Raw genomic sequence first — 26,643 nt, forward strand, 5'->3', positions numbered from 1 at the left:
GCATAGCTGCCTGCACTGCCAGCTCAGCACACTCCTCAGCCAGCAGCCGCTGCAGGAGGGCCAGCTCAGCGCCCAGTGAGCTGGCCATCCCGTCAGCATGGCAGGCACCATGGGCAGCCTCCTGTGGTTGTAGCGCAGGCTCTCTTCAGTGCAGTGCCCCCTAAATTTTTTGCACCTGGGGCGATTGCCCCTCTGGCTTCCATCAAACTACGCCACTGGCCCGAGCAAGCTCAGGTTGCCTGGACACAGGTCTGGAATGGAGGAGTGCCGGGAAGGGGAAGCACCAGCACCTGTTCTCCATACCTGGTCTCCAGAAAATCTCCTGCCTGGCTGACCATGCCTGCTGCTTCACTGCCCACTGCATTCTCGGGGCGGGGAGGCTCCTTTTTGCCTACAGCCAGGGGGAAGCATTTGAGGAAGTGGCAGTAGAGGCAGCCCCTCCCCAGCAAGCTGGGGCATGGGGCCCACTCCTATTTGCTGCTGCTGAGGCTCGACGTGCTGCAAAAGAGCCAGACGCCTTTGGCTGAATGCGGGGAGGAAATAGGATCAGGGGGTGAGGCTGCCAAACACATGATTACTTTCGAGAGGTGCCGGAACTGCGTTCCACTGTGTTCCTGCTGGAAAAAAACCCTGCTGGGGCCTATTTGGACCAGCTCCTGTCTCTCCTCCCAGAAACTGCTCTACCCAGCCCTGTACTGTTACCAGATCCTTGGCAAGCCTTGGCCTCAAGTGCCCCAGTAAAAGGGCAATCCAGGATTCTCAGACCAGCTTCTCAGCTTTGTGCTGGTGTGTGGGGGGAAACAGAGGGGAGAGGGAGTCAGTCACTAACCCCCCCTCCTCTGGGGCTACAGAAATGCTGCCCTTCTCTCAGCAGTCACTGTTCTGTGCATGGCTTATGCCACTGCAGTAGCCATGGGAATTATTATCTTCCGTCTGTGCCGCCGCTGCACACTGTTCTATTTCAGACTATCAGACTGCGGGCTTTCATCATTACTCTTTTGCCACTCTGAAAATTCATTTTTGCCATCTCGTCCCAAGGCCAAGCCAAGTGAGTTGGTTAACAGGCTCCAGGGAACTCAGCTGCCTCTCTTCACACTTCGGCTTCCCTCGTCTCTCCTAAAGCATCTTTTGCCTCATCAACACAATTCAGTCTAATAAATGCAATCGTTAAAGGCGCGAGAGATAGACTCTGTGAAACTCTTGCTTTCACAGAGCCTCAGGTGCTAAGCCCAATGAACCAGTTAGAAATGCCAAATCCTTTTAGAATGTCAGGCTCTAAATTTATATCCTACAGCAAATTTATGTCACAGTCAGGAGTGGGGCACGTTAATATTATTGAAGCATGTAGGTTCACTCTGATCATGAACCTCAATGGAAGGCGGCTTGGTGGGTGCCCTATATTAAGTCTGGGGACAGTCCTGAACTCATATACTGATCCTGAACCAGTATACAAAACGTTGCTTGTTCACAGAAAATAATTCAAAGTGTCAGCTAAACACATTTCCCTCTTGCTTCTACGGCCAGTAGCACGGAGCCTTGTACTAAAAACAGAATGAAATTGACATCTACAAGAGTATTTTAATGGTACAGAAATAGAATGCTTAATCACCTTGTAAGTAAAGGCAATATTTAAAGTTGAAAAAAAATTATCTCCCATTCTCTTAAGAACAGGCCACTGCCACACATTTAGATCCACTTGCTTTGATGGCAGGTCATGCATGGAAGCAGTGCCTCTTATCTACTCGGGCTGGTACGCCCGCTTACCTGCCCGGTGAGGGAGGCATGGGCCTCCCCGGATGCGCTCCCGGGTGGTGCAGCACGCTCTCTCTCTCTCTCTCTCTTTTTTTTTATTGACTAACAATACAAAGGGAGAGAAGGGGGACAGGGGAAGGAAAGAAAAAAAACAGCAACATATAACAACACTACACTACACATAATGCTTTCCCTTCATACTGCCATTATTAAAAAATTAAAACTTTGTATAATATTGATGGAGTGGCTGACCTTGCAAAATACAAATTACAATTCAAATTAAGTCTTCCTCCCCCCCCCCCCCCCGGGCCTCGGACGCAATTCTCTCTGAGCAGCTGCAGCCGCAATGCTCGTTCCCCCCCCCCCCCCCTTCAGACTTCGCCTTTTCTTCTTGCTTGGTGTCTTGCTGAAATTCTTGATTTTTGTCCTCAAAATCCCTTAATTGATCTTCTGATGTTATCTTGTAAGCTTGATCTTTGTAACTGAACCAAATACCTTCCGGAAATAGCCATTTGTACTTTATTCCACGTTCCCTCAGAAGAGCTGCGAGCTTTTTATACTTAAATCTTCTTTTCCGAACTAAAAATGGGACGTCCTTCAGTATCTTGACTTTATTACCCAGAAAATCCAGATCCGCATTATATGAGTTGTATAGGATAGTGTCTCGGATCCTTTTAGATGAAAACTCGATGATGATCTCGCGAGGCAGCTGACGCTTTGTTGCATATTTTGAAGAAGCCCGACGGACTTCCAAAATGGCGCTTTTTACCTCTTCTTTAGTTGCCCTCGCAGGTGTCGCCAATAGTTCCGAGGCCAGACCCCATAAATCCTCATTTTCCTCCTCTTTCACGTTCTGGAGGCGCAAAATTGTCTGTGTTTGTTCCACTTGTAGCCCGATGAGCTGGTTCTCCACCAGCTTTAACTCTTTATTAGTTGCCCTCACGAGTGACGCATTTTCCTGGGCAGACTTCTCTGCCCCCCCCGCTGCTTCCTTGATGGTTTTCACTTTGCTCTCAATTAAGCCCACCCTTTGATCTGTTTCATTCAGCTTGTCAACAAAGGGCTTTATGGCTTCGATAACCGACCTTTTCACCAAGTCTTCGAGCGACTCTCCTTTCGCCTGCAGGGCAGCCGAAATTGACTTGCCCAAAGCGGGACTCTGCTTTTTCGCTGCCATTTTAGGGGGGGGGGGACCGCCAACCAAATTCTGAAACTCAGAGAGGGGGAAGAGCGAGCCTTCTTAGCTTCAGATCCCACCACTCCTTCGCGTGCGCTTGTAATAACAGAAGGGATTCGCTTACTTACAGGCTTCCGCCTAGTTCTGCTCTTTGCCGTTTTACATAGCCCGGCAGCACTCAAGGTGCCGCGCACGTCTGCCGGCCTCCATAGGGACAAACGGGCAATTTACCCCCCGCATCGATTTCAGGGGGCTCTTCCTGCCGCGTCCCGGACCCTGCCTCCCTCACTGGGAGTCCTGGGGGCTAATCTTCGCAGATCAGCCGCCCGGTCAGGCTGCTCAGGCGCTTCCTCCCGGACCTGCGGAGAGGAGCGTCTGACATGGCCGAGAAAACGAAACCGAATCGGTGCAGCACGCTCTCATGGGCCCAATTTGGACCTGGATAGGCCCGGATTGGGCCGCTAAGGAGCACGGGAGTGCTCCTGTGCTCTGCAGCAGTTTGTTCTGGGCCAATTTGGGCTCGAATCAGCCCAAATCCAGCCTGATTCAGGCCTGATATGGCCCAATTCAGGCCAAATTGGTCCCAATTTGGGCCCCTTCTGGGGCACAGGAGAGCTCCCAGAGCAGCTGTGGCCCATGCAATGATGTCACTTCCCAGAAGTGCCATCATCGCACGGACAAAAGAGAATAAAGTGGAACAGGGGCTTTTTGGTGGGGCACCAGTATTATCAACTGCCCCTGACTCACCATCTTCCTTTGTGCCTTCTAAGAGGATGATAAGAAGGACCCTCTTCTGCCTAAGCAGACTCAGTTAGAAGACTGCTTTTAAACCATTTATAGAGGATGGGTTGTTCTTTTTAAAAAATGCTCTCCTTGGCTTGATGCTTCCCTGATTGTCACCCTTAATGTTTTGTGGTGAGGAGTTTGTTGCCCGTAGTTTTGTGGCTAATATTATATACTGTACTTTAACGTCGATGGGATGGCTTTTATATTTTTGCCAACCTTGTTCCAAAATAAGTACTATTGGAGAAAATAAAACTCTTAATGGGACAACTGAATGAATTTGCTGACCAATACAGTATGAATAATTTATGTTTTGGACCACACCTACATTTCATTAGAGCAGAGTGTGACAGTGTCTTTGATGGACATCCTTCATCACTGCAGTAGAGGAATCTATTTTTCTTTTCATTTGAGTCCAGGAATATGTACATTGGGCAACAATTTGGCCTGCAGGTAAGTTTATACCATTGGAAAGCACACCAAAGATAAACGCCAAATTCCATGTTGGTAATTTTTAGTGTTGAAAGTCCTGTGGAACTTTCAGTCAAGTGTAGGGTTGCCAGCTCCAAGTTAGGAAATTCCTGGAGATCTGGGGGGTGAAACCTGGAGAAAGTGGGGCTTAGGGAGGGAAAAGACCTTGGAATGGCATAATTCCATGGAGTCCACCCCCCCAAGTAGCCATTTTCTCTAGGTGAATTGATCTCTGTGGCCTGGAGACCAGTTGTAATTCCAGGAGATCTCCAGCCACTACCTGGAGCTTGGCAACACCTAGTCAAGTGACTGTGGATGATGTGTTTGAGCAGACAATACATAGTTCAATCAAAAACTGGTGTCACTGACATAAGAGCATAGCTGACTTATGGCAGCTCCTAGAGGGGTTTTCATGGTAAGGGGCTAACAGAGGTGGTTTGCCATTGCCTGTCTTTGCAACCCTGGTCTTCATTAGAGGTCTCGCATCCAATTATTAACCAAGGCCGACCCTGCTTAGCTTCTGAAATCTGACAAGATCAGGCTCACCTGGGCTATTAGGTCAGGACTATTTATTCATTGGTGGTGGAGAGTGCCCTTAAGTCACAGTTGACTTATGGCGACCCCTGGTGGGGTTTCCATGGCAAGAGACTAATAGAGGTGGTTTGCCATTGCCTGCCTCTGCAACCCTGGTCTTGGTTGGAGGTCTCCCATTCAATTACTAACCAAGGCCGACCCTGCTTAGCTTCTGAGATCTGACGAGAGCCTTTCTTACTTAAATATTTATACTCTGCTTTTCTTCCCAATGGTGACCCAAAGCATTTTACAACACCATTCACCTCTCCATTTTATCTGCCTAGACTCTTGGTGAGAAAGGCAGACCATAAACAACAACCCCCCCCCCAAATCCTTACCACAGCCCCGTGAGGTAGGCGATGCTCAGAGGAAGCAGCTGGCCCAAGGGCATCCAGTGACTTTCCATGCCAGAGTGAGGGTTCACACCTGGGTCTCTCAGATCCTAATTCAACATTCTAACCACTTCACCTTTCCAAAAACTTTCTCTGTTGAAAGAACATTATGTGAACTGCTCAGGTACATGCTGATGGCAGCTAGAGTAGTAATAGCAACTAAATGGAAAGTGGAGGAATGTCAAAATGGCAGAATATGGCAAAATTAGCCAATTATATAAAAGACCGATTAAAAAAATTGAAAAGAAGTGGGAAATTTATTATTCCTATTATAGAGGCCGTTTCCCCATGTCTTAAAAATCGCGTGATGCTCATGGAACACTGGCAGCTTCATGGCGCGATGTCTGACGTCAGGCAGTGATGATTCTGTTTTCTGTGGCACCGTGATGTCAGAAATCGTGCTATGAAGCTGCCAGCGTTCTATGAGCATCGCGCGATTTTTAAGACATGGGGAAACAGCCAGAGATGGGAAATAAATGATATAGATCAATTATGAGTTTTGATCTGTATATTATATATTTATATTTATGTTGTTTACATTCTTGATATAGTATATGGATATGTATGCTAGTTAATTAATATGATTAGCATGCCTTTCGGATAGATATTGTTGTAAAAGTATTCTTATATGTAATATAAAATATTTTATAGATGATTTAATAATGAACTCACATTTTTGAGTACAGTTAAGTTATATATCTGAAAACTGTATTTTAAAGGTTAGAATAGATGGTTAGTATGTTTTTGATAGTCCTTGTGATGCATCTTTTTAATTCTCTTTTAATTGTAATTTTGGCTCCTCTCCCCCTTTTCCTTTCTGTGTACCCTTTTATCTGTTCAGTAAAAGGAAAACATAATTACAATAAATGTAATTATATTTAACTTTTACTGTTCAGTAAAAGTAAAATGTAATTACAAATAAAAATATAGAAACCTTGATAATGACTGTACTATACTAATCTCGCACTGTGTAACCCGCCTTAAGTCTCAGTGAGAAAGGCAGACTATAAATGACAAAAACAAAATAAATAAATAAATTTTTTAAAACTTCCTCTGTTTACACGCCCTCTCCCCTCACGCAGAGCAAGAAAACCTGCGCGCTCTGCGGCGCCCAAAGGAAGCGTCTCTCGGCCGCCGCCGCCCCGTTTGCGCTCACGAGCACAGCCCGGCGCCCGAAGCGACAAAAGGCACCCGCCAGAGCGCGCCTCTCGTTCTCTCTCTCACTGCGCACGCGCGTCCCTTTCCTTACTCCCCCGCCCCTCGGTCGGCGATTGGCCGCGCTGGGTCCCCGTCGCCGCACAGCGCAGGCGCGGCTCCCTGCTTCCCAGGCATGCGTGGTGGCGTCGTCCTCCGAGCAACGGCTGCGGTCTCCTGTCAGGTGCCGTCGCCGGGAGAGCGGGATGCGCCGGGATTCGCAGCCGCTCCCTCGGCCGCGCCATGGAGGTGGAAGAGGCGTTCCCCGTGGTGGGCCAGATGGGGCCCTTCCAGGTCTGGCTTTGCGTCCTGCTGGCCGCGCTGCTGCAGGTGAGCCGGTGAGGAGGGAAGGGGGGGCCGCGTGAGGGACCACAGAGGTGCCCCCCCCCCGAGGATGGCCTGGTGTGAGGATGCCTCCAATCCAGCCTTGCTAAAAGAAGCTCTTCTCGAGGCCTCTTCACTCAGGCTCCCCTTAAAATGAGGGTTGCCAACTCCAGGTTGGGAAATTCCTGGATATTTGGTGGGGTGGAGCTTAGAGAGGGTAGCATTTGGGTAGAAGGGGGAACTCAGCAGGATATACTGCCACAGAGACTCCACCCTCCAAAGCAGCCATTTTCTCCAGGGGACCTGGTCTCTGCCTCCTGGAGATCAGTTGTAATCCCGGGAGATCTCCAGCCGCCATCTGGAGGCTGGCAACCCGAAATCCAACAATCCATTCCTTTTGCCCTAGCTTTTTAGGACCTTGGAGTCTATTTCGAATCAGTCCTGCCTTTGACCAAAAGAGAAATGCAAAGAGATGTCTGTGGCGTTTCAGAATTTCTTTCTGCAGATGCTCAGAGGCAGGTGATGTCATCCCAAACTTTCTTATCCACTTGCTGGAAGCGTCCTCACTGCAGCTGGACATGCAGAAGGTTTGAGTTTCAGTCACTGGTTAAAAGGATCAAGTGGGAGATGATACGAAAAACCTGGGACGCCGGAGACCCACTGCCAGTCTGAGTAGGCAATACAGACCCTGATGGACCGTAGGTCTGATTCAGTGAAAGGCAGCTTCGGTGTGTTCATGGGTGGTGGTGGAGAGTGCCCTCAAGTCATAGCTGACTTATGGCGAGCCCTGGTGGGTTTTCAAGGCAAGAGACCCAAAGGAGGTGGTTTGCCATTACCTGCCTCCACAACTCTGGTCTTCGTTGGAGGTCTCCCACCCAGATCGGATGAGATCAGGCTCAGCTGGGCTATCCAGGTCAGGGTGTGTTCATGTGTAACACACACATATATCCACACACACAAAAACTGCGTGGGTAGAATGGACAGGAGTGCCCATCTGGCGTAAAGAGAACTCCTCTTTTTTTTGAAAGAGAGTAAGAGGAGTCAGTGGCTGTATTGGGGGGGGGACCAGAATTTCAGGGGGGGGGAATTCCACTTCCTGTAACAACATCAGTCTGAACTGAGCCCCTCCTGGAGAGCGGCTGCCTCTTCAGCAGCTCTGTCAAGTGAGCAGATGTCTCAGCCAGACCGCAGCAAGTCCAGGCAGTGGTTCCTTGAAAGGCTAACAAAACTTATCCCAACAGAAGTCTGTGCTCCCTTCATCCGATATGAAGGACTAGAAATTCATCGTGCTGGTTTATATAATAATGACATTTGATTTATATACTGCCCTTGTGGACAACTTAACACCCAATCACCCTGTGAGGTGAGTGGAGCTGAGAGAGCTCCAGGAAGCTGTGACCGAGCCAAGGTCACCCAGCTGGCTTCAAGCGGAAGAGTGGGGAATCCAACCTAGTTCTCCAGATTAGAGTCCTGCTGCTCTTAACCACACCAAACTGGCTCAACAGAAGGGTGGTGGAGGTTCTTTCCAGCTTACATCCCTTGTGTAGATGTTGCCCTATCTTGCTGTAGTCATGTATTTATTTGCTCCATTTATAATTGTTTTCTTGCTGAGAGTCAAGGCAGATTGCAATTTTAAAAACCTGTGCAGTGCAGTAAGAAGATGATACTTTTTGCATTGTTTCTAATTTGGTAATCCTACTCCTCTTGCATTGCTTATTAGATGTCAGGTGCTGTCGCCAGGAGAGCAGGATGCTATTTCATTGCTGTGTTTTATGCTGTGTAATCTGTCTTGAGTCTCTGTGATGCTTTAAATAAAGTAAATAAATAATGCATACAACTCACAAAACGAGAGAGCTGCACTAAAAACAGAGGATAAGTCAGATAGTGAAGGCAGTGTGACAGACGTGACTTTGAGTCTCAAACAGGGAACTGATCCTGTTGGGGAGCTGAGACAGCTTAGGACTCAAAGCTAGCAGACTGTCTTCCTATGGGAGTTATCCTGCTCAAAGCCCATTGACATAAATGGGTATAGATCGGTGTATCTCTGCATAGCATTGCATTTTAAATGGCTGGACTGCATCTCAGATTTCAGAATCTTTCATGTGGCAGTACATCATGCTTTTCTGAGGGCAATGGCTGTAAGGTTTGACCCAGGGGGATTTTGTGCTTCACAACTGATGGTTACGTTACATAAAATGGTTATGGCATTTGCTAATACTGGGTGTGCTTATAAGTCAGTAGAAGGTTACAGAGGCCCTCTTTGTGTTTAGTAGAAGTTGTGCAAGTCCTTAAGGTAAGCAAAGTGCCTCCCTACACAAATAATTACATTTTCTCTGTATACATTTTCTCTGTATATATTTCTCCAGATCCTGCCAACAGGGCTTGTTCCCCTGAGGTCAAAGAGAGTTACTTCTTTGGGAGCATTTCAGGATTTGTTCATGATATTAACTGGGAGAGATTGTGGTCGAGTGAGGGCATTAAGGTGGAAGCAGGAGTGAGGTGGAAGCAGGCCGTTCTAATAAGTCCTGCAGGTTTTTCCATTGTCTCAGCTAACAGATCGGGTTTAAGTAAGACAGAAGTTCTTTGAGAAAGGAGATGCAGAGTGGAGGGTTTTCTCCAAAATAAGTGGAGGGGAGGGAGTCTTCCCCGGGGGCTTGTTTTTGTTTTCAGCTACCTCTGATGAAGGCAGAATGCTGTGCACAACCTTGGACAGTCCCCTGAAGTGGGGGGGGGTTGTCTCTGCATGTAACAAAAATATATAGATGAGGTGCAGGAACCAGGGGTTTTCGAAGAAGCTGTTCTTGTTCCAGGTGTCTTGCATTGTTGATCTGTAGCAAGATCTCTTTGTGGTCGGTTTAGGGACAGCAGTTACTCTTGCACAGTTCAAAGAAGGAGAACAATGGTGCTCTCGTCAGCTTTGAAGGAATAAACTGCTGGAAGTTGTAAGTGTATAGTCGTGAGTCAAATGCCCGCTTTAAAACTTCCTGAACGCCCTGCCAGCGTAACGGCCGGAAGTGGGCATGCCCGTGCAAGAGTGAGACTTGGCCAGTATCCACAAGCCACATTTGCCCCCAGCACCAGGCTGTGGATGAAAAAGAACAGGCCTCATTTCACACCTGCTCAGCCATAGGGCAGCTTTGTGGACTGATGAAATCTGCAGCCAATCACAGTTCCCCCTAAGCAACTATATAAACATCCATAGCTTAGCTGACGGGGCATACACCATCATCTGAGCCTCATGTTGGGCACTCTGGGTGGTGGGGGGAGGACTCATGGGGACACTTAAAAACACCCAGACATTGCTGCAGCCTATTGCTAACTCTGATCTGCTCAGAACCACTTTTAGAGAGTCCCTCTCAGGACACAAACACTGGCTTGGCTCTTCTCCTCCAGATGGGAATGTAACGGACCCTGCACAGGTAAGCAAAGCAGGGGGATCCCGTATCTTGGATCTCATCTCCAATGCTTGCTAAACATACCTACAGTGTGTTGGCTAAGCTGCCCTGTTCTCCCACAACAGTTGGTAGCAGTGTCTGCCACAGGGGGAAGCAGGGAATGCCGCCATGTTTCTCTGCTACTCCAGGCATTGCCATTGCTGGCCAAACCCTGATGACCTCTTTTGCAGGATCAAGACTCCATGGGATGGTGTGAGTGGAAACTGCAGACAAAGTTCCAATGCAGCTCCCTATAAGGAGGGGCAAGTAGTGGCCCAGTGACTGCATTGTCTGCTCCATCAGTGAGTCTCATCATGTGAGAATCCCTAAAAGGGTTGGGGAGGAAATAGAGGAACTGGAAGAGCACCAAAATTGCTGTTAGTTGCAACTGCTGAACGTTACTGATTACTGTCCTTGTGTCTGTTTCCAGGCAGCCCTCCAATGGGTAGAGGCCAGAATGGACCACATTCACAGTTCAGGGTCAACCACCTGCTAAACTCACAACATGACCAACAGCTGTAGTGCCCACTGTTCCTCTGGCTCCTGTGCTGTGTGGTTGCCAACTCTCCTATTCTCGCCTGGCTCCTGCACCATTGTAAGCTGATTAACAGACACTTGTTTGGCTAGTTGTACCTCTCATGGGCATGCAGTGATTGGGACAGCTCTGTTTGATTCTGTAATCTATCAAAGCAGCACAGGAGCCATGCCAGAACAAGAGAGTTGGCAAATCTCTTCAGCTGACTTGCATTGTGAACTCCATTCCATGGTACTGTTCAATAAATGTGTGGACTGTTTCACAGCTGTCTTTCTGTTTTGAGGGGTTTGAACGATGGGGATCAGCTGCTACCCTGTGCTCAAGATTAACCTCAGCTGCTTTGGAATAGAACTTGCACCAGGAAGTGGCTGAGATCTGCCTCCTTGATAGCTGTCTTGGTGGGATTCATACCTCTGACCTCAGTTTCCTACATGTCTGCTCTTCTGTTTGAATCTCTTGACATCTCTCACCACCAAGTAAACAGTATCTGCTAGTTTCAGTTTGTGAGAGGACTCGCACCTACTGTTTCCACATCAGAGATTTCCATTCCTACTCATATCTGATGAAGGGAGCTTGATTCTCAAAAAACGTATACCTTGGGAAGTCTTTGTTGGCCTTTAAGGTGCTACTGGACTCAAACCCTTGCATTTCTACATGAACTCCCTTTTCCCCTTACATTGAGGTTTACACTTGAAACTCATGGCACACACCAAGCCTTGACACCCCCTACCTTCCCCTATAAGATTTCTCAGTATGATTTTTCGTCACACATCAAAAGGAAAAGTGTTTAGAGGATAGAGGAAGTAATTCGAACCCTCACCTGGGAAGCTCCCAGGCATATGGTGGTTAAGAAACGTCCTACTGATAAGATTGCCAACTGGCTGAGATAAAAATGTTCTGTCCCTTTAATAGCAGAGGTAAATAAGATCTTGTTCAGCCTCTACTAAAGGGACAGGACCCTGACCTGAATAGTTTAGGCTAGTCTGATCTCATCAGATCCTGGAAGCTAAGCAGGGATGGCCCTGGTTACTAATTGGATAGGAAACCATCAAGGAAATCCAGGGCTGCTACACAGAAGGAGGCAATGGCTAACCACCTCTGAACATGTCTTGCCTTGAAAACCCCATAAGTTAATAATAATAATAATGTTTGTTTTATATACTGCCCTTCAGGACAACTTAGCACCCACTCAGAGTGGTTTCAAAGTATGTTGTTGTTATTGGCTGCAACCTAATGGCGCTCTCTCTCTCTCTGTCTCTGTCTCTCTCTCTGTCTCTCTCTCTCTCACAGACACAGACACAGAGAGAGGACATTTTTCTTCAGTTCAGTTGGCAATCCTAGTTACTGAGTATGCCCCAGTCCAGCTTACAGAGAGCCAAGTTTCTTGGTTCCTTCCCTTGTAGACTGTGCATGGGGCCAGGGTGACATGAGGGAGGTGTGTGGGCGCTGGCTGCTTCCATCTATGGCTGATGGGGGCAGCATCTTAGATATGTTCCTCCATGAGTGCAGCGAGGGTTGCTCTGGATTCTGCTATAGCTGCTGTGCTGTCAGTTCCTTGGAGGCAAGTCTTTTGGAAAATATCTTTTCTTGGCCAAGGGATATAGGCTAGCAAGTGCCTTCGTTGTTAGCCCTGCTCTGGTATTCAGAGCTTAGGACTGAGCTAGCAAATGTCTGCTGGGTCAGATGCTTGTGAAGCGCTCCAGTATTTAAATTTGTTGGTTGACTAGAACTTGGGCTCCCTCTTATATTTGGAGCCCCTTCCCCGTTTTGCAGGGAGGTAGAGGAACAATAAGGCACACCACCTGTTTAACCAATTGACTCATCATGCAAAATGATGATTAAGTTAGCCATGGTTGGTGGGACTGAATGTAGGCCACTCTGGTGACTAGGGTTACTTAGGGTCTGCCTGATCAGGATCTGACACCATGGTTGGAAGCTGGTTTATTACCTGCAGCTAGTCTTCATTTTGGCTTTGTGTGATGCATGACTTCCTCCTGGCTTGTTCTTTAAAGATGCCCTCCCAGATTACCCAGCAAAGGCAAAGTTACCAGAATTTATTACGGCAGACTTGGATTTTGGTCATCATCTGCAAGTTGAGTCCTAGTTCTGCAAACTTACTATTGTTAAACAGTTGTTTTCTGTCCGAACTGAGACACTGTCTTTTCCTCAAACCAGTTAAGGCGTTGTTTTGATAATGACACTGAGAATCCATTAAAAAGTGCAATGGACATTTTGAAATACTGTGCAGTAACTTATGTTTGTTTCGCACCTTTCTGTGGCTCATTTTCTCCCTTTATAGGCTGATGTGTGTGGGTGAATGATAAGTGGTTGCCATCCTGGTTTACACAGGTGGCTTTGTTGTTTCTTCCAACTCCATTATCAGAATAAAACTCCTTATAAGCAAAGCTGAACCTAGCATGAACCACAAAGATGGAGACCCTGGGAATCTAGTCACATCCAGTGCAGCAGAATCTCCTCGCTTAGAGCAGGCTGTTTAGAAGGAGGCAAAGGGATGGGTCGTGAAGAAAAAGAGCGTGCTTGCGTGTGTGGGTGTGTGTTTTGGACTCTCGGGAGTATTTATCATTTGCAGTACAGTTTAAAAATGTATTATAGAGGAAAATCAGGAACAGCACTAGTGGGTTTTGGGAAACTGGCCAAAAGTAGGCAGGATGTGTTGCAAATAATAACTTCTTTCCTGGAAGAAAAAAAGAATTACAAAGATATATAATATTTTGGAGCATGATGGAGAAGAAGAAAACACTCTTCTTGTAAGTGCTGGTTGCATGTCTGGCTTAGCGCTTCTTTATCATAATGGGACTTGACAAGACCAGAGTCATGTTTCTGAAGCTGAGGGTGTTAGAAGAAGCTGTCAGCATTTCATCTTATCAAGTCTCATCTGGAAGGCAAAGAGCCCTTGGGCAATTGTGTTGCCGCAACGAGGAAATCGGTTCTTGGAATGCATGACAGTTGCCGCTTATCCTGATGTCGATCTTGACACTTGTTCTGTATTGTTTCAGCTCTACGTTGCCAGCGAAGCGATCCTCATTGCGCTGGTGGGGGCGACACCTCCTTACTACTGGGATCTCAAAGGGAACACCGCTAATTGGAGCCATAGCAACCAGTCTGCGAGTGAAGAAAGAGCTTTTGGAAGGTGGTTGCTAACAGCCAATGGCAGCGAAGTCCACAAGCACGTTCACTTCAGTGGCAGCTTTACGTCTATTGCCTCCGAGGTAACGGAACAGCAGGTTTCCTGTGGCCAGCCTGGGGGTGTTGAACTTCCTAATCAGTGCATTGAATCATGGCCGGGTGACCATCTGAAAAGGATACACTCTGTTCATGTTAGTTCACGGGTGTCATCTCCCTCCTTCTAAAAGCAACAGAAAATGGTTGTGTGCAGGACTGGAATAAAAGGGTAGCCGGTTTATAACTGCCTCCCAAGTTCCAAAAGAAACATGTTCTTTCTGTGCTTGGCATATCAGAGCTGCTTTGTTTTAACAGCAATGTGAATTTTATAGCACAACCGACATTCTCCCTAAATCTGTTATGTTATCCAGTATAAGTTTGGCAGTGTAAAGTGGGTTGCCAGCCTCCAGGTGGGGGCTGGAGATCTAGAAATATAACTGCTCTTTGGACTACAGTTTTCCTGGAGAAAATGCCTGCTTTATACCCCGTCCTCCCTCAGGCTCCACCTTGTATCACTAAGAATTTCCCAGCCTGGAGTTTGCCACCTTCACAGGAATTAGGATTTTTTTTCTTCATCCGACACCATCTTGAGAATGGGCTCTTTATTTGTTCTGGAATTCCTCTCTGTATACTTGTTTCATTAAATGGACCTGTGCAGGCACCAAGTTATGTTACTAGTTTAAGTTTTACTTGCATAGTACCAAGCGTGTGTGTCAGGAGTAGGGTTGCCAGCTTCCAGGTGGTGACGAGATCTCCCACAATTACAACTGATCTCCAGCTGACAAGAGTTCTGTTCCTCTGGAGAAAATGGCTGCTTTGAGGGGTGGATTCTATGGCTGAGGCCCCTCCCCTCCCAAACCCCACCTTCTCCAAGCTCCACCCCCAAAATCTCCAGGATTTTCCCAACCTAGAGCTGGCAACCCTAGTCAGGAAGTGTCACCACCACCATTTTTCCTTCTTAGCAGCATCCTAGTTTCATTTTCTCAGCTGTACCTTTTGACTGATTGCCTCTCCTTACCAGCCCTTCTGGTTTTTTGGGAAGAGGTTCTTCCTGGTTTTGTGGTTAGGTTGACGACTCTCTGAGAAGTAATCTGTCCTCTGTCTTTCTTGGAGGCACTGCTTAGCCACCTAAATAATTTGCCTCACTGGAAGTCAAAGATGACAGGCTGCACAAAATATCAAATGCTAACAACACTGTAATGATTTGCTTGTTTGTTTTAAATCTTTGCATTTGGACCTTTGATTCAGCTTCTCCTTAACTTTATCTGGCTGTGGTCACAACCAACAAACACTTTTTATTTCCGCTGTCATGGAGTTTCAGTTGTTCATTCCTTTACCCAAGCTTTTACCTTAGAGTACACCTTCCCCTTTGTGTTTGTATTATATTGCTGCCTCTGAGATCTTGGCTCCCTCAAAAGGTTTCGGCTTCCACCAAAGGCTTTTCTCAGACCTGATAATATAGGAAGACTTGTTATAGATGGTACTTTGATATGGCCAGGGTGAGGGTGGTTGTGAGGAAAAAAGGAGATTTTTTCCCCTTAAACAAAAGTATAATTTATTTATAAGTACACAAATGTTATGGTTGCAGAGTTTTACTAAGCGTATTTCAGAATAGTTCTTAAGCTTGGCAGTTCTTACACTTGGTGGTTTAAAAATAATAATCTTTTTCACAGACTCAGTTACACAGACTAATTTTCCACACATATCTTCACTAACAGTAAAAACTCTCATCCACGCAGACATAGATTCACTCAGGCCTTTCTTTCCACACAGTTTGCCTGACCTAGATAGAATAACCTCTATCTCAGATATACCCAAACTGACCCAGCTGCACACACACAATCATTTGAGACTTCCAAAGACTGAAAACCTCTTCCATCAGCACTGACTAAAAACTGCAGTTCACTCCTCCCCCTAGGTACAACCACTATCCAGTCAGATCACACTCTTTTCACCTATCCAGTCCCCCTCCTTTTCCTCAGAAGTCTGTATTTAATAATAATAACAACATTTGATTTATATACCGCCCTTCAGGACAACATAATGCCCACTTAGAGTGGTTTATAAAGTGTTATTATCCCCACAACAATAATCACCCTGTGAGGTGGGTGGGGCTGAGAGAGCTCTGGAAGAGCTGTGACTGATCCAAGGTCACCCAGCTGGCTTTAAGCAGAGGAGTGGGAATCAAACCCGGCTCTCCAGATTAGAGTCCTATCGCTTTTAACCACTACACCAAACTAGCTTTCACAGTAACAATTAAAAACACACACACACATTAACACAGAAATAAAATGTAAAAACTTACCTACAGGAAAAACATAACAATAATCTTTTAAGAAAAAGGAAATCAGAACCTGTGTTTGACATTTTAATAGATGTAATACCAGAAGTTGTAAATCTATACTGTCCCATACAGTGTTGATCTCCTACTTTTCTTGATGGAATCCAGATTGCAGTAATGGTAGTAAAAGATAGGATGTGTGTCCTTGATAAGTGTCAACAATGGCCACACAGCAGCTGGCTGAGACAACTTGTTCTGCCACAAGGCACCTGGAGTTCTCTTCTTGTGCTTTTACCTTGTTGTTAAATCTGGCAGAGTGTGCGTATCACTCCCATTCTGCAGTCACTCATCAGTTACCAGGCTCAGTTGAAGGTCATGACTGTCACATTCAAAACCCTTCATGGCCTTGGTCCCCCATATCTACATAATTGCTTCTCCCCCTATGTTCTGCCATGGCAGCTTCACTCATTGGAACAGGGCCTTCTGAAGATACCACCCTGCAGCTGGGCAAAATCATCAGCTGCCTATACACATGCCTTCTGTGGTAGCCCCCACCTTATGGAATGGCTTGCCTGAGGAGGTCAGGAAAGCACCCACTCTCCTGGCTTTCCACAAACTATGCAAAACTGAATTATTCAGGACGGCTTTCTACCCAGATTATAGGGCTATGTCATAAGAAATTGCTCAAGATGCCTTGGTAGGGACAGGGACTATACGCTACACTGTTGGGTACTTTCTGCTGATGTAGATATGCACCTACTTGGGAGTTTCTACGTTGCTAAACATGCCATGTAAATTAGTTATGCTTTGTTTCAGAAAGATTTCATCTCTGTGCTTGGCTTTATACATGTTTTCAAATTTTCTGCTACCATACCTTACTGTATCTGTTTCACTGAATGTCCTAACTGTTGTTCATTGTTGTACTTTGCTCAGTAAATGTCCTAGCTGTGGATTATGATGTATTTTCACTTGCACTGTGCAATCTACCTTCGGTCTCAGTAAGAAAGGTGGACTATAAATAATAATATTTGGTAGCTGTTACCAGAAAACACAGTATTAAATCTCCCAAGCTACAACTTGTACAACATCGGTAGTCAAACAGTTCCTTTAAGAATTGCAGGCAAGAAGTTGTGAGTAAGGATATTAAGCTTAGTTATTTCATACAACTGTGTTTACTGGGAGAGGTGCCTGCACCCTCGGAGAAAACGGTCACATGGCTGGTGGCCCCGCCCCCTGATCTCCAGACAGAGGGGGGTTTACTCCCCTCTGTCTGGCGATCTGGAGGCGGGGCCACCAGCCATGTGACCATTTTCAAGCGGTTCTGGAACTCCGTTCCACTGTGTTCCGGCTGAAAAAAAGCCCTGGAAAAACCTGATTGCTTCCTGTGAAACCTGTAGAGGTTTCATGCTGCATTCCTCCTTTGTGAGTTTTTGAAGTCTCTGATAGTAACACTGTAACACATGTTATAATAGGGTGACTTCCCAAGAAGAGTTACTCCAGTCTAAGCTGATTGATTTCAATGGGTTTCGACTGGGGTAACACTTCTTAGAATTGCAGGGTTAGTCTGGTTCTGAGACTTTTTTCTAGTTCTAAGAATATTTTGTTGATTTCCGTCCATGGAGCTTTCTGAGTCATTCTTCCCAAAATGGTCTCCCGGGTTTGGTGTTCAGGCTGCCACGGAGCTTAGAAACCTTAAAGACCGGTCTGCTTCTTCCCGTGGTCCCAGCTTCTTTGCCTGCCAGGAGCCCATTCTCTTGCCCATTCTGCTGAAGTATCTACATTTTTATACTTGCCATTTGTTTTGATAAGTGGCTGCTGAAGAGAGTTCTTCTGGCTAATTATATTTGTTTTATTAGCTGATGATGTTGCTGGTTATGGCCTTCTGAGCAGCCAGGTTTTTGTTACTGACTGTCAATATGCTAAGGTCAATGCTTTAAGAGTGCTTGTTGTTTTAGCCCATCCTGTCTAAATTCTCTTCCTGCAGGCTTAATTAACTAATTACAAAAATATTTATACCCCACCTTTCCTCTTGGCTCAAGGTGACTTATTGTGTATGAGCATTAGAAATGCGTATGCATCTATGGGGGAAAAAATAAAGTGAAAAATTCTAACCACATTTACTTTGTTTTGAAAGTGTAACCCCTTCTCCACAGTTTACTTTTGAGGTGCTGAGTCTGTGCTGTGCTGTGCTGAGGAGGAGCAGGCAGGGGGCTTTTTAATAAGATTTCCTCTTCTATACTGTTAAGAGGTTTCCGCGTTGTAAAAAGACCGTCCTTGCTTTTTGTTCGGTCAGACTTTGCCTAATGCTGCTTCTTCTCCCCCTAGTGGTTTTTAATCGGAAACACATCATACAAGGTCAGTGCTGCCAGTTCCTTTTTCTTCAGCGGTGTCTTTGTTGGAGTGATTGCATTCGGCCAGCTCTCAGACCGCTTCGGACGAAAGAAGGTCTACCTTGTAGGTAAGAAATGATATGTGCAGGGAAACTTCAGTTTTTCTCGGTGCCGTCTTCAGAGTGTGTTATGACCAAGGAAAGGCTTGAAGAAACTCCAGTACTGTTGAGTGGTAGCACCATCTTCCGTCCTCATGTTTTAAAAGAAAGCCCTGTGTTATTGGAGTGCTTCACAAGCAGTGTTTCTCACTGAGAGCCCATTCCCCAGGGCAGATGCCACAACAGAAAAGTCAAGCACATGGGCTGCTGAAGTATGTTTCCAAGGCAGAGGTGTGCATGGCCCCAGGCCTTGAAGGACTTCAGGATAAGAACCAGTACTTCAGATTGAGCCTGGAACCTTATAGGTGGTGAGTTCTGGTGTTGTAAAACTGGTGCAATAGGCACAACTAGTCCCAGTCCCAACGATGGACGGCCACATTTTGTGCTAGGTGAAAAGTCTGAATTGCCTTCGAGGGCAGCCTCGTGTAGAGTGTGCTACAGTAATCTAGTCTAAAGGTTTTGGAGGGCTGGCTCAGTGTTGCCAGGTTGACGAAGTCTGTAAGGGAAGGCGGGTCACAAACGAGGCCCGAGGGACTCTTCCAGCCTCTCTCTCCATTAGCAAAGGTGGGTCCAGGTGTGCTGCTAAGCTCTCAACGCAATGGAATAGTAACAGGCGAATCCCATCCACAAAGGGCAAGGCCGCCTTCCCAGCCAACACGGCCTCCGTCTCGTCTGGACTCCGTTTCAGCTGATTTGCCTTCATCCAGTTGCTTGCAGGGAGCATCAGGGCATTGGTTTAGGACCACGACCGCTACCTCTGGAAATACAGAGATACACAGTTGGGTGTCATCCACAGATTGACCAACCAGATATATGGACGGCTTCGTTGAGTGGCTTGACATAGATGTTAAAGTGCATTGGTGAGAGGACAGAGCCCTGTGGCACACCGTATTCCAACCCCCGTGCTGAGGATTCAGCCTCTTTGATGGAAGCTTTGCACCTAGTCTGAAAGAAAAGATGAAAACTAATGACAGGAGCTCCCTGTCTCGCTCACTCCCTTTTGTCAGGTACTCCAACTGAGTTTGATCTGCAGTTTCAAAAGCTGCAGGTCTAAAAGGATTAGCAAAAAGTGATTGTAAACAGAGATAATCCACCAGAGCAATTAAAGCTGTTTTGGTCCCAAAAGTTGGCCTGAAGCGAGGTGAGCCAAAAGGACAGGTGGGTCAGCCAGGTAGATTGGGAGTTTCTTTGCCACTACGTGTTCAGTCACTTTACCCCCGCCCCTCACAAGCAAAGCTTGAGGCAGGTCAGCAGTTGGCTAGATCTTAAAGCAGTTTTTTAAATGTAACCTCAGAACAGTCTCCTTCAGTGTTTGGGGGAAATTTTCTTCTAGCAAAGATGAATTAGTTATTCTGGCATTGGTTCATGGGAAGCTGCTGAATTGATGGACTTGTATTTTAGATGGCAAATAAGTTCTTAAAAATTGTTTCACACTCTTAATATTTTCCATAAATTGAATTAATACAATAAATAAGTTTAAATCAACTGTCCACTCTAATTCAGCCCCGGATGCCTTCTATTTCCCCTTCCTCTCCCTAAACTGATATCTTTCCTGTGACGGCCTTTGGCCATATACAATTAAACTACTACTACTACTACTACTACTACTACTATTACTAAACTGATATCTTTCCTTTACCCCAGTTCCAAATCCATATACTTCTACCTTCCCTAGATCTAAAGATGTGTGTTGAATTCAGACGTCTTAAGATATCGCAGCATGTAATCTCCCATTTTGGTAGACCCCTTCTGATGGTTTCCCAATATCTTGCCATTACCATCCTTGCTGCCCTCAGGAAGTTAAATGTCAGCTCAGTCGGTCTTCTGTCCCAAGATTTTTCAGACATGCCAATGTCATAATTTCTTGAAAGCAGTTCTGACCTGCGAGCCTAAACTGGACAGCTAAGTTCATCACAGGCATCTTCTGTTAAAATCATACCCCTTAAAGGTCAAGCACCTGTCCTGAGTGGATAACAAAAGCTCCATTGTGGAGGCAGATAGACGGGTGAGGATTTTTTCATACTTAAGGGTATGCGCCAGGTATGCAGAAAATGCTACTTTTCTAAAATGGACTTGGGGAAGACTGCATGTGCCCACGATCAGCATGCTGCCCAGAGAAGTAGGCAGCATGAGAGGAAAGCGCAAGAGCATGCCCTATGGGAGAGGCTCAGCTTGGTTTTCTGGCCCCACTGGCTTGGCTCAGCAGCTGTGACCCATCTCTCTCTCCTACTGCAGATCAATGGCAGGGATTAGTTTTCAGAGCGGGTTATGATGAGGCATCTCTCCATTCCTGTGGGATTGAGATCCGATGGTGGCTTGACCTTCCGCCTGTTGGCCCCAGACCCAGCACTGCCATGTGCTGGTCTGGGCCAGAGGAAAACACGGCTCCTCTTCATGCTCCGTGGACTGAACTGTGCTCTGGGAGGGGAGGGGAAGCGAAGCTGGGGGCAGCTGTGCTGCTTCCCTCTCCAGATTCAGGAGGGATCTACTGTGTGCTGTGTTCCCACCCACCCCCCTTGTGATTGGGGGGCGGGGAGTGGGGTAGGTCTGGAGTGTCCCCCCCACTGTTTTTTTACATCTATAGGTGACCTCTCAAGCCACAAGGGTGAGGTATCATCCCTAAAGACTAGATCTCTGTGAAGTGAACCCTGCTGAATTCAGGGCATTTTAGTCCCAAGTCAGATCCTGCCTGGATCCTGCTGCTTTCTGGCACCCCAGTTCTCTTTGGAGCTGAGCCTTCCTTGAAGCTCATTCACGTCAATAAATTCCGGATTAGAAGTAGAGCAGAGTCTGAGTTGTGAGTCAGGAACTTGCAAGCAGCAGCCTTTAAGCAGCTTCAAGATCAGCCCCTGTTCTCTCAGCCTCTCCCAAACAAGCACAAGGGGCACAAGTGTCCACGCTACCCCCTCCCGCAGCAGCTGCCTATCAGCACCCAGAGTTTTTGCAACGCTTAAGAAGGACGGACACTCCAGGGCCAGTCGCTTAGCCTCAGTTTTTATACGTGCCCAGCCCCCGGCATACGTCAGCTGTACAGGATCCCCTCTCTGATTCCTTGTGGGTCACCCTCCTAGGGCAGAAATAGCCACTGAATGCAAATCCATTACATTAGGCTTTTATGGCCTTTTTTCACCAAGTTAACTAGCTAAGGTGTTCTGTATTGGGCTCCTTTTTCTCCAGACATCCACTGGTGTGCTTTTTGTGTATGTGAAACTCAGACTTCCCAGAGCCATAAAAGCCGCATTAAAAATTTTCATTATGTCAGCAAGTAGCTTATTGGGGGTAGGGTCGGATCCTGCTTGTCTGTGTTCTGAAGAAGTGTCTTCTGTTTGCCTTCCAGGTTTTGCCCTTGACATCCTGTTTGCTGTAGCAAATGGTTTCTCCCCTTCCTACGAGTTCTTTGCCATCTCTCGCTTCTTGGTTGGAGTAATGAACGGTGGGATGTCACTGGTGGCTTTTGTCCTGCTGAACGAATGTGTGGGCACTGCTTATTGGGCATTGGCAGGTAGAGCTTTGACTTACTGTGCCTTTGTTACGTGTGTCATATTAAGTCTCTGGCAAATCCAAATTTGAATTTGGTATAGAATGTGTACATCCACAGTGTTAACCTCCTAGCAACTCAGAGCAAGTCAAAGCTAATCACGACTATATATAAGCATCTCTTGAGATAGTTAACACAAAAGAGATGCTTATAGGTAGCAGTGATTAGCTATCTCTATGATTTGTACACACATTCCAGAAAAGGTGACTTTGTATGTTAAGATGTGTATGTGTTGTATGAAAATAGCCCCACGTTTATATTCCTGGTATGCACATAAACAGTCCTTTGGTCACAAAGCTCTGTGGGATCTCTTGCAAGTGAGTGAGTCCTCTGACTCTTATAGATCTAGAGTATAGATCTAGAACCTTCTGTTCTTCAAGATATGGGCAGTGTGTCCAAATTGTTCTGCTGATACCGACCAGAGTTTGTATCTAATGTGGTTGACTCTGATAAAAAAAATAGTGATTCTGCTCACGGAAACTCTCCAAGCCCCTGTTATTTTGGAACAGTGAGTTCTCCTTCCATTAAAGTAAAGGCAGTAGCAGGTGGGAAGTGGTGATCTAGAGCAAACCAACCTTAAATGGTTTCTCGGGCTTAGCAGGGATGGTGTTGCGTCTCAGTGGCAGAGCATTAACTTTGCCTGTAGAAGGCCCAGGCCCAATCTCTGGCTTTCCAAGTGAAAACATGCAGGTAGGAGGTGATGTGGAAGGCCTCCACCTGAGACCCTGAAGAGCAGCTGCTACTCAGAGTAGGCAATCTTGACCTTATTGAGGCTATAGCTATTGGTAATTTATTTTATATATTTATTTACTTATGTCATTTATAGTCCGCCTTTCTCACTGAGACTCAAGGCAGATTACACAGTGTGAGATTAGTACAGTCGGTTTCAAGGACAAGGTAATTAATATGTGAAGTTCTAGAAAGTGATGCATTTCATCATAGAGCAACAAGATAGTTCTCCACTTGGAAGAACAATCTCTCTTCAGAGTTTAATACCTAGTTATACGATAGTACCTTTTAGGACAATAATGGATAGATATCTAATGCTTGTTCAGTAGATGGCACAGGCAGCAATCCGTGGTAGTTTTGCAGGGCAAATTCGTGCAGAAAGGAGGACCACGCCACAAAATGAGAAGATGTAGAAGGCTGTGTTTTGGATTTCCTGATTTCTAAAAATAATGTCTTTCGTAATGAGTCATATGCATGGATTTAGCATGTCTGCCTTCCTCCCAGTAAAACTAGTGTATTTAAAACATGCTTTGAATCCTTTTTGCATCTAGAAGCTTCTGCCTCATGCATCCTTTTATGACAAAAATCGGCCTTTAAATGTTCATAATTTATGGTTTGGGTCCAGCAGCACCTTAAAGTCCAGCTGGATTTCCAGGGCCTGAGCTTTCAAGGGTCAGGGAGCGTCAGGGGTCGTCTTGGCCCCTGCCGTACTCTGGGGGTTTGGGGTTCACTGGTGTGCTGCAGGCCTGATCTTCTTTGGGAGCGCTATTAGGGTCTTTGACATACTTTGGGAGTGCTGGAGATGCAGCGTGAGAAGCTGTGAGACACTAAGAAGGAATGCAGTTATCAGCACGGCCATGGATTTTTAATCACAACAGTTCTGCTTTCTTTCACTGTACTTCCTTTCTCTGCATAGATGGGAACCTAGCAAAAAGGAGGGGTTTAGAGTAGGGTGGGTAGTGCCTGAAGAATGTAATGCTTAACAGCGGGAGGGGACAGCCATTCCTATCAAGAAAGTCTTTCTGTACTGAACTCTTATATTATTAAAAGCTTTAGCTCATGCATCTGTGGACTCATGCAGTGAAGTTATTTGAGACCTAAGGTGGCAGCCTCTGAGAGGGAGCTTTGACTCTCGAAAGCTCATACCCTGGAAATCTAGTTGGTCTTTAAAGTGCTACTGGACCTGAATCCTGCTCTTCTACTACAGACTCAGAGCCAAGCTACAAGTGACGCCTGACACAGGTTGGACACTTGTCAGTTTCCCTCAAGTTTTGATGGGAAATGTAGGCGTCCTGGTCTTGCAGCTGTAATGGAGAGCCAAGCTGTAACACCAGGACGCCTACATTTCCCATCAAAACTTGAGGGAAGCCGACAAGTGTCCAACCTGTGTCAGGCGCCACTTGTAGCTTGGCTCTAACACAGCTACCCTGAAACTATCTTCATAATTTATGGTATAACTTGCATGCATTGTAGTCCAGTGCAGGCTAAAATGTGGTACAGAAAAATGAGTTAGGATTAATTAACAGAAAAAGACATAAAGAAGTACCAACTGCTTTCAATATGAGGTCTGTTGCCTTCACATCTTTGTTCAGGTAGCCTTTTTTAGCATGTATTTTCTGTTTTAAGTCCCCGTATATGGTCAATAACACTTTTCTCCCCCTGCCTGCCATATATTAGGATCAATTGGTGGCCTGTTCTTTGCTGTGGGAATTGCTCAGTATGCTTTGCTAGGATATCTCATTCGCTCCTGGAGGATGTTGGCAATTGTGGTTAACCTGGAGGGAACAGTAGTCTTCCTGCTCTCTCTGTAAGTTAACTGTCTTAAACTCATTCTGGTGGTGGTGGTGGTATTCATGCAGAGATGTGGGAGTTACTTGTCAGTGTGTGTTCCTCTGTTGCACCCAAAAGATTTTTTTTCCTGTTTGCTCATTTTTTTCCCCTTACTCATATTTCTGTCCCTTCTCCAAGAAGTTATCTTCTGAGCTTTTCAACTTTAGAGACCTCTGAATCCTTTGTGAAGTCACTCTTGGAGGGTAGGCCCCTTGGAAAATCTTTAAGTAGCCTCTGTCTAGGGATAGTTGATAAATATGAGATAGTCATCACAGTCGTCCCACATCTGTTTGGCAAGAGCACCAATGCCAACTAGCGCTTCAGAGGGAGTGGTACAGATTACGCATTGCTGCTCATGTACCTGCATGTGCTTCTTGATGCAAGTGTCCCAGACGCTGCTTGTTGAGTTTGTTTGATTTTACATGGAAATGCTTATCGGCAGCTATTTGGCAGAATGTAATAAACGCTGCCTGTAAAGTTGATCCGGTGAGCTGAAGGCATGGTTTTGATATCACTATCGAACTTGAGTCACCTAATAATTTCCTACACCCTCATACCATTGGCAGCCTGGATGCAAATTGTAGATAACCCTTAAGTTTCCAAGATATTTCTGAGCATTCCTAAATCTTATTTTAATGTTGAAAGTCAACACTTTTTTAAAAAAGCTTTTTTACTAATGTGACTGCAGAGAAGTTAGGAAAACTAAGGAAACAAATGTTAGTCAGTGACTAATGTACTTATCAAGCAATTATGTGCCTTATTCAATGGTTTTTAAGCACCTAAACATTGTTTTTTCTGGGGCTGATTAACAGCTTCTTACATTTTTGCTAATTGAATGTTATTGATAGAGTTTAAAAAACAAAAAGTATAAAGGAACAAAAAGAAAACAAAGAAAGAGTAAAGAAAAGAAAAAAATAGGAAAACTTTTTTCTTTACGACAAATATTAACATGATTACAGAGTTCACACTTGTTCTGTTGTTATAAGAATAAAACTTTTTCTGTAATCCTTTTTCCCTTCTTACTCTTCAAATCCATAGATCATCAGTTGATTTTTTTCAGTTTCACACGGAAAGTCAATAAGGGGTTTCCAGTTTGCTATAAATAGAACTTCTTACATTTTTATGTTTGGAAATCTGAAGAGTTCAGCTAATTCATTTAAAACGTAGAAAATGAAGTTGTTACCAGTTTTAGAACATAGTCTGTTTTCAGATGCCTTAAGCTAAATGCAGACTGTAGCCTGAAGAGAAACAAGAGTGAGGCAAAAGAAAACAAGCATTCTAGCATCTAATTCAGGTTTAATATTTAAGACCAGCCATTTCTGAATTTGGGAAGGGCAACAGGTTCACCAACCGGTTTGGAATCCACCCTGTCGTTGCATTATTTGCGCATTTTAGTTGCATGTGACTGAATTGTGTCAAAGGTTTTATTAAGTCTGTGTTTGCATATTCACAGTACCATCCCAAGCAGTTACACCCTTATTAAAATCAATGGACTCAGAAGGGCGTACCTCTGTTTAGATGGCATTGGCAGGCCTGGACTCAGTAATACGTTTAACATGAGGCAACCATGGGGGTTTGCAACTGTATGCTAGCTGCGAGTTGCCTGCAGGAATTCAATTCTGAAGTGCCACAGGGGCCTGATCTGGATCAAGGCCATTGAGCAGGGGGAAGAAGGGTTCCAGGCTCCCTCCCTCCCTCTGCCATTCTCCTGACCCAGAACAGCCCCAGGGGGATATTGTTTGCACATGAACTGAATGCTTGCACGTAAAGCTCCTGCACGGGGCAAGGAACACTTCCTCAGAGCCAGCCCCCCACCCCCACCCAGTGGCATTTTGGAATTGAGTTCCCAGAGAGAAGTCACAGCTGGCATCCTATTCCCTGTCCCCGTGGCAGTTCTGGGTTAAATGTAACCTGTAGCTTGGGCCTCAGAATCCGCTGTACTCAGTGCTGTGTTGGATG

The 26,643-nt window shown here is 45.8% G+C and overlaps 1 protein-coding gene across 2 annotated transcripts in view; it reads left to right on the forward strand.

The window, feature by feature from the left end:
* Positions 1-6,493: 6,493 nt before the first annotated feature.
* The window catches only part of SLC22A15 (solute carrier family 22 member 15), a 52,266-nt gene continuing 32,116 nt past the window's right edge, over positions 6,494-26,643 (forward strand). For both annotated transcript variants that reach the window (XM_055002813.1, XM_055002814.1), the window contains exons 1-5: positions 6,494-6,672; positions 13,653-13,865; positions 18,425-18,557; positions 21,925-22,089; positions 24,532-24,661. In XM_055002813.1, coding sequence (XP_054858788.1) covers positions 6,586-6,672; positions 13,653-13,865; positions 18,425-18,557; positions 21,925-22,089; positions 24,532-24,661 — 728 coding nt within the window. In that variant the 5' untranslated portion in view covers positions 6,494-6,585. The remainder of the gene's footprint in view (positions 6,673-13,652; positions 13,866-18,424; positions 18,558-21,924; positions 22,090-24,531; positions 24,662-26,643) is intronic.

This window comes from Eublepharis macularius, chromosome 18 (genome assembly GCF_028583425.1).
Source record: "Eublepharis macularius isolate TG4126 chromosome 18, MPM_Emac_v1.0, whole genome shotgun sequence".
NCBI classification, from domain to species: domain Eukaryota; kingdom Metazoa; phylum Chordata; class Lepidosauria; order Squamata; family Eublepharidae; genus Eublepharis; species Eublepharis macularius.